The following is an 8018-nucleotide window of genomic DNA, read 5'->3' on the forward strand; positions in this document are numbered from 1 at the left end:
CAGTACAGACACTGCGCATCAATATTCAATTTACAAGGGTATTCACTAACAATATGCCACATATTGTGTAGGGTATTTAACAATATCTGTGATTCATCAAACAACAAGTCAACAAGCTGTCTTCCTTATCATGGGACACGTATGTAATCTAAAATCACACAGACACACAACGGGCCCCATTTTGACAGCAAATCAGCAGCAATAGATAACTATTTTCACCCAAAACGTCTAATTGTGCAATATCCATGAGAATACAATGATTATCTGAAGGGGCATTGTACTAATTTCTCACAGGTTCATCTTAACATGGACTCAAAAATAGTATAATAATTTTGTTGTATTTTGTGCATACAACCCTCATAGATATCCTAATAGCAATCTTATATTTACTTCCCGGTAGTGATGATTATGCATTTTGACAGAAAGCTAGTAAATCTAAGCTTGTTATAAGGATATCTACTCTATAAGGCCTGTACACGCAAGTCATTGTATTTTGGGACTTTAATTGTGTTACGGAAGAAAAAGTACAGATACACAATGTGTAAACTTGGATTATGTACTCGTTTTTGAAATGACACTCGTCAAAAACATCAGCACCACTTTTCTCCGCTGTCAAACTGTCACCCAACATCTATATAAGTGTCAGATCTTAATGACCCTCATTAAAAGTTCCCTGTATCTTGCACAACGATAATAGGCACCCCATTTCAAAATGGAGGTATGGAGAAAGAAAGAGACCGAGCTGAAGGTAGAAGTTGCCCTTGACCACAGATCTAGGACCAGACTCTCCCCCATCCCAATAGGCTAGGTGCACGATCTCCCTACTTCCTGAAAGGCAACTGGTATGAACATATCCTGTCTCACTCTATTGGTTTAATTGATTAATCAGCTGTGCGGTAAACTGTTGGAACACACAGTGCACAGCTGATTAATCAATTAAACCAATAGAGTGAGACAGGATATGTTCATGCCAGTTGCCTTTCAGGAAGTAGTGGAGATCGTGCACCTAGCCTATTCCAACCTGAATCTAATTTGGTTGTTAAGTCTGACACGTGATGTTTAGCAATTTCCGGGTCCAAATAAAAAAATTCCCCACACCAGAGTACCAGTGTACTAAAGCGGTAGAATGACAGTTCAATCATTTTTTAGACTCAGATCTATTCACAACAAGGGACACAGCACTGCGGCATTTCGAAGAGAGCACCTCCTCAGCCAACGTTGGACCCGGGAAACACGTCACAACTTAACAACCGAATATCTGACCCTGTATCTGTGGTTACGGGAAACATTCACCTCACGTGAGAGAGGTGAAGTGAATGCCCTCTAGCGCTGACGGTGGCCCTTCAGTCAGCGTACAGCAGGAAGCCTGAGAAGGTGCTGTATTTGTTGCTGTTGCCCCCGTGGGCCTTGCCCCCGTCCAGTTTGATGAAGACCTCATCCCCGGCGTCCAAATGAAGGATGACACTGTTGCTGGCGTAGTCATAACTCTGGTCCTGGTCCTGGGCGATGGCACTGGCCCTGACCTGGAAAAAAAGAGAGAGAGAGAGGAGAGAGAGAAAAGGTAGAGATCGAAAGAGACCGAGTGGGAGGACAAGAGTTTTAACAATGTCACAACAGATTGTGTTAGTATGAACAAAAGGAGAAGAAGAATGTTCTTTCTGGCCTTGCGTCGTTTCTATATTTTATGGCACGTCACGTCTATGTTTTTTCTTTTAGCAGCGATGAAATTGAGATAAAAATAATCGGAATCAGAAAATTAATTGATTGCATTTATGTAGATTTTCTAAACCCAGTGTGCTCCAGATTGGATGGTGGAGAACTCACCTCGTCACTACTAATGTGTAACACCCATGTGGTGATGCCACAGCAATCTTTTTGTGTCAGGAAGCTCATCACCACACATCAGCGTCAGAGGAGCGTCAGAGGAGCGTGCGGAGGTGAGGCATGAATCATGCCCAATTAGGTGACATGAAGGTATGAAGGCCATTTGAGGAGTTTAGCGAGGACAAAACCATTTAACGTCTTAACTGAAGGATGGCACCCTAACACCTAATCAGCCATTAAGGGGTCATTTGACCACTGTGAGTAACATTTTTTTTTTATCTTTGCACTCGATCAAATTTCAGGACCCTCCTTTCATGACTTTCCCTAGATATGTGCGTTCTACCACCTTGTATCCTTACATTTTCAAAATCACATCAGAATCAGCTAATATAATGCTATTTTTCAGTTTTTCTGTGTAGGAAGCAGGCTAATTTACAAGCGGCCAACTAGAGGTCGTTGTGTGTAAATAGCAGCTTTGCATTGTAAAAGAGAAGGTAAAAAGGCACCGCTGTACTAGTGCTAAGCTGGCCAGTACCCCAATCAGTTGTGGTTCCCTTATGGTGCTTTTCCACTACAGGGCCAGCCCGGGTTGACCCGTATAATGGAGAAGCGTTTCTGAAAGTAAGGCACGGCTCGGCACGGCTCGGATACAAATGCGGCCCGCTTCAGCCCGGTAGTGGAAAAGCGCCATTAGACTAGAGTGAGGGGTCCCCCCTACTGGCCCTCCCATCCCAGCTTGATCAAGGCAAACCACTTTTAACACTAGAACAGCCGTGCCTTTTTAACCTACTAAAAGAGCCGCCTCTTTACAATGCTCAAGCTGCTATTTACACAACAAATTAGCCTGCTTCCTACACAGAAAAACAGCGAAAACGGCTTTATACTAGCTTATCCTGATTTGATTTTGAAAATGTAAGGATACTGGGTGGTAGAACGCACATATCTAGGAAAAGTCATGAAAGGAGGGTCCTGAAATTTGATCGAGTGCAAAGATATAACATTTTTCTTTTCTCTCATGGCTGTTCTAGTGTTAACCTCCCAGACAAAGTTACGGATAACAGATAAGGCCTGCACACTTTGTTCCTAATGCCACGTTTTTATGGCCACATTTCGATCGGATGTGGATCTTTATCTTTATCAGGTCCACAACATTGTAAAAATAAAAAAAGGGTGGCATAAGGAGCAATGTGTGCAGGCCTCCAAACGTGATCCATCTGACCACAGTGTCTTCAGTTTAGCTCTGCCATGCCAGCAGAGGGGATGCAAACTGCTAAGGCTTGCTGGAAAATGTGCCCTTTTCAGAAACGACTAACGCCAAGGACGATGTGATTCAAACACGATGTAGCAAATTACAAATGCAAAACAACAGTGTTAATCATTTTTTTAGAGTGATGGAGTCCCGAGAGTGGGTGTTGAAGAGTTTCACAATGACAAACATCATCAAGCCTTGACTTTGATGAGGCATGCATTTCCTTGGCAACACCTATTAGCAGTGAATTTCTATATACAGGATCGGACTGTTTTAGGGGGAGTGGAGGACTGCATAAAAAGTCAAGACATCAAGATGTTCCTGTAAAACTGTCTCCCATGGCAAATCCTTCTTCTTCTTTTTTTATCCACAGTGAATAAGGCCTGTGTGTGACTCAACTGAAAACGCTAGCCTCCGTCGAATCGCCAGATAAATTAATCCCCTACACTTAGCTACAGTCAGATGTCTCAAGGTTGCACGCTAGAAATCAGAGAGCAAGGGAGTGTCAAGGCGTCTTAATTAGTTTTAAAAATCTCACCAATGCTAAATCCGGAGCGGATTGCCTTAACCGCTTTCACACGTCGCCACGACGACCAAAGTGACACTGTGACTTCAAACCGCCCCCGGGCCAGTCCGATCAACGGACAAGAAGGACATATCCTTAAGCTCGAGCTAAATATCTCATACTTATGGGTTGCCATGTTGGGGAGGGGGAGGGAGAGGAGGAGGAGGAGGGGGGCTGCTGTAACTTCACTGGACTTGTTCTTATGAAAACTGTAATCTCCCTCCAGCCTGTTTGGGTGTACCCTATCAGAGTGAGAACCAAAACGAACGCACAGGGTTCTAATTAGTGCCGGACGGATGAGGAAGTGAAGAGCAAAATGTCACCGGGCCTGGAGGGCCCCGCAGAGGGTACTGTCAGGATGACAGGATGATGAAGGATGTCAAAGGGAGGAGGGTGACATGACTTCACCCTTCCCTCCCTCCCTCCATCCCTCCATCCCCTCCCTCCCTCCCTCCTCCCCTCCCCTCCCTCCATCCCTCCATCCCCTCCCTCCCTCCCTCCTCCCCTCCCCGCCCTTGGATGTTCATTACCCCTGATGAACCTAAACCTCTTATTCGGCTAATGATGACATGTACTGTAGTGCTAGTCGCCCCCTGCAGGTGATCCGATGTAATACAGGAGCGGGTGGTGGACATCACTTTTACAATGTCTACATGTTATTGTACCTGTATTGCAGTGTTTCAGGGTTTCAGGGTTCAAATTCAACCAATTAGAGCATCTTTTAGGACAAGGTTATTAGAATTCACTTGGTGGTGTGTCTGGTGTAATGTCCTTGGCATGGCCCATGATCTAGTTGTTGGGGCCACGAGAAATATTAATGTCAATTTGGTGCCACAAGCCGAAAACGTTTGGGAACACAGGACCTACAACATTACTGCACTACTATACTATGGGAACACTACTGTCTATATACTATGGGAAGTGAACTTTGGGCATCAATTGGCTTCTGTATGGTATGAAATGATATAATAAAGGGTATGAAATTATACACATAAATGCATGTAGGCAACTGTAATACTACACTAAATTGGCAGGTAATTATAGTTACCTGTATGACTGGTGGTTGCGAGAGATAAAGGAAAATTGACGATTTATTTAGCTGATGAAAATTATCGATATAAAAAAAAAACATGAGACAAGTCAGACAGGTTCATTAAACCGTTAAAACATTTTGAGACTGAATCAGGTGGACCATCGTAGGCTTATTGGGCTTGTTGTCCACCTTCTTTGGTTCTGCTCTGTCTGTATCTATCAGGGTAATGTGTAATACACACAGTACTCAAGTTGTAAAAGAAAATCAGGGGGGATGGTGGATTTTATCATATGGCGACAATTTTAGCATCCCCACAGTGTCAGTGACTTCAGTGTCAGTGACTTGGTAGAAATGTCATTGCATGTGTGCGTGCCCCCCCCCTCGGCCACAGTATTTTACTCAATATGCGCAAAACTAAATGTTGAAATAGCAGTAATACCACGTTCATTGATAAAATGACATAAGGGATGGAAGGGGGGGGTGGAAGTTTTAGAAGGGGGGTGATTTTGACTGTTTTTATTTCAGGGGGGATGACATCCCCCCTCATCCCTCCTCATCCCCTCTCAGCTCGAGTGCTGAATACACATGTATGTGTTGTAGTCAGTTATGCCTCCCAGACAGGAGCTCTCAAAAGAGCGGAACCATCCAAATATGTCAAACCTAACTGTATAACCATTTTATATTTAATACATGGTGAAACTATGACTATGAGTGTCCCTGACTGAACTGATCGTAGCCTACAGTAATTTTATTTCTCCAAAAATTCCATTAAAACATTTGAGGTGAAACCCTGATTTTCTAGGACAATAGACATCTGAAATGATCCCTACCCACTCTTTGCCGGAGACCTGCCCTCCGCTAACTGAATCTTTGCTGAACGAAATTACCAATTTAGCAGCCTACCAAAACGTAATGATGCACAACTCACTTTAGCAGAAGTAAATTGAAGCCCTTTGGAAAAGGCAATGATTCATGCAAGTGCACACTCAAGTTACTGATAATGATTTATATCAAAGAGCACCAACTTTGAACTGGACTGGACCTGGAGGGTGTACTTGGTGCGTGCGGAGCTGAGATAGTGCTGCACTGTTGACACAGCACTGATGTGCTGCTATAATACATTAGGTTGACACACACACAAGCTCTCTCACAGGCAGTTACACAAGCTTTCACCTAGCAACCTCCTCCAGTGAGCTCTCATTTTGAGAAACTGTGTAACACTGGACATCAAAACATTTTTTTAGAGACAAACATTTTGTTGTTTACATGTCCGTTTTATTTCAGTGTAAATATCAGTGTTTGTCAATTCCTTTACAGCTCAGTCAAGTCAGGAAGTTAATTCAGATTAGAAAAAATAAATAAATGTATGGACATGAAAGAGGTGAAACTCAAGAATCATATCTTCACTAAAATGATTTGCTTCATTACAATTCTATATTCTGTCACGATATGTACCCTCACCCTGGTGCCCCCACCCTATACTGAACAGCAGATACTATCTGACCCCTTCACACAGACTAGTGTCTTCACACATTGTGAGTGGTATGAAATCAAGTGTACTAGAGTACGTGTGACATGCAAGAAGACCTGGTTTCAAATAGCATTTGAAATTATTCGGTTGAATTTGCCTGGGCACGATGGATCGCCCCCCAAATGTGCAAACCCCACCCATCTGGCAACCCCACCCATCAAGCAATTGCTTTAAAGTATTTACAAGCTATCTCAAATACCTTTTACATCCAGGAATCCAAAATACAGTATAAAAGCATAAATATAAAAGAGTTTAGTAAAAATGTAAATCACTCACCAGGCCGTTCTTCATCAGGTCTGCCCACATGCTGGTACCGTCCCCTCCTCTCATCAGCACGTTGTAGATGAAGAAGTAGGTACCGGGGATCTTGGCGATAAACTTGCCCGCCGAGCCGTCAAAGTTAGCGCCCATGTTAGTCACGACGTCGTCGAACCTCAGGATCTCGTAGCCTTCCTGCGGGTTCCGGAGTCCCGCGGAGAACGCCACCCTGGGGGCGGTGGTGTAGCTGGACGTGCTGATCCCTCCTGTGACAGCCTGCGTACCTGTCGTCCTGACGACGACGTCCCCCCCGTCCCCTGGGGGCCCCTTCGGCCCCGGCGGCCCCGGCTCTCCGGCCGGCCCCGGAGGTCCGGGCTTCCCGGGACGTCCCGTCTTGCCGTGGTGGGGCCCGTGGCCCCCGTAGGCGGGCAGCGGGGGGCCGATGCTGTGGTCGCTCAGGGCCTCCGCCTCCGCCTCGTTCTTCTCCGCCTGGAGGCTGTTGGTGGCGGTGGCGGTGGCGGTGCCCGTGCCCGTGTTCAGGAAAGGGTCGCACACCATGCGGCAGGTGCCCAGCATCTCGTAGTGGCTGGTGTTGTCCTCCGTGCCCACCGAGCTGACCAGCACGGGGATGAGGACCACCAGCACCAGGACCACCATGACCCCCACGGCAGCCGCCACCAGGGTCTTCCTCCGGAGGCTTAGCCGAGGATGGGGCTGCGCTGCCAGCGTGGAACTCGCCGGGGCTGGAATGGTGACTGCTTGGAGAGGGGGCACGCTTGTCCAACTGCTTCAAAAGGAGGAGAGACGCTGGGATTCCCAGGAGAAAAAAAACAAATGCAAGAGTGTGTGAGTGAGTGAGTGTGGGTTAGTGTCTGTGAGTGCAGGAGAGAGGACGAGAGAGATAGAGAGGGAGGGAGGGAAAGGGGGACACAGTGATCAAAACGAGAGTGAGGGGGATGGAGAGAGCAAAGACAGTGTGAGAGAAAAAGAAGAGTGCGTAAGAGAGAAAGGGAGCTCCGTGCGCTCACGCTCACGCTCACCGCTCACTCACATATACATGACTCATTGGGAGGTGAAAAACAAGTGGTGGGGGCTCTCGTCTGGGTGGAAGACGAAAGAGAGAGAGAGAGAAAGAGGGAGAGAAAGAGAGAGGGACAACTAAGGGAATCCTTTTTATGTTGATTGACTTCATTTGTAAACTCTGAGATGCTCTGTGAGGTGAATGGAAGAGGAGAAAACAGACATTTGCAGCAGCTAGCAGCTAATCGGACGAGACGATATCGGACGATATTCTTCTGCACATCCGTTTAATTTAGGGTCAGTGTCCCATGATGACGGTATCATTAAAACTGATAGAGGTTGGAGAGATTGGAGGGATGTAGCCTACGGTATGAAGTGATTCTAAAGTAGTGTGTCACACCATGACGTACAGTATACACTTATGCAAGCAGCTGGCAACTAGTCGATTATGTACGTGCATTTTCAATGTTGGGGTAAGATGAACATGGACAAAGAGAATTTAATATGTGACTGGTGGGTCTGGTGAAAAAGTCCTCAA

The 8018-nt window shown here is 45.8% G+C and overlaps 1 protein-coding gene across 1 annotated transcript; it reads right to left on the bottom strand.

Annotated features, from left to right (window-relative positions):
* Positions 1 to 1343: 1343 nt before the first annotated feature.
* c1ql1l (complement component 1, q subcomponent-like 1-like) lies at positions 1344 to 7189 on the bottom strand (the record flags this gene model as incomplete). The annotated part of the gene is made up of 2 exons (XM_080542235.1): positions 6479 to 7189; positions 1344 to 1523 (listed from the first exon to the last, which is right to left on the bottom strand). Exons 1-2 carry the CDS (start codon positions 7115 to 7117, stop codon positions 1344 to 1346), a joined length of 819 nt encoding a protein of 272 aa, XP_080398361.1. The 5' UTR covers positions 7118 to 7189.
* Between the last annotated feature and the right edge of the window lie 829 nt (positions 7190 to 8018).

Source organism: Nansenia antarctica (assembly GCF_963989245.1).
Source record: "Nansenia antarctica genome assembly, chromosome: 11".
Taxonomy (NCBI): domain Eukaryota; kingdom Metazoa; phylum Chordata; class Actinopteri; order Argentiniformes; family Microstomatidae; genus Nansenia; species Nansenia antarctica.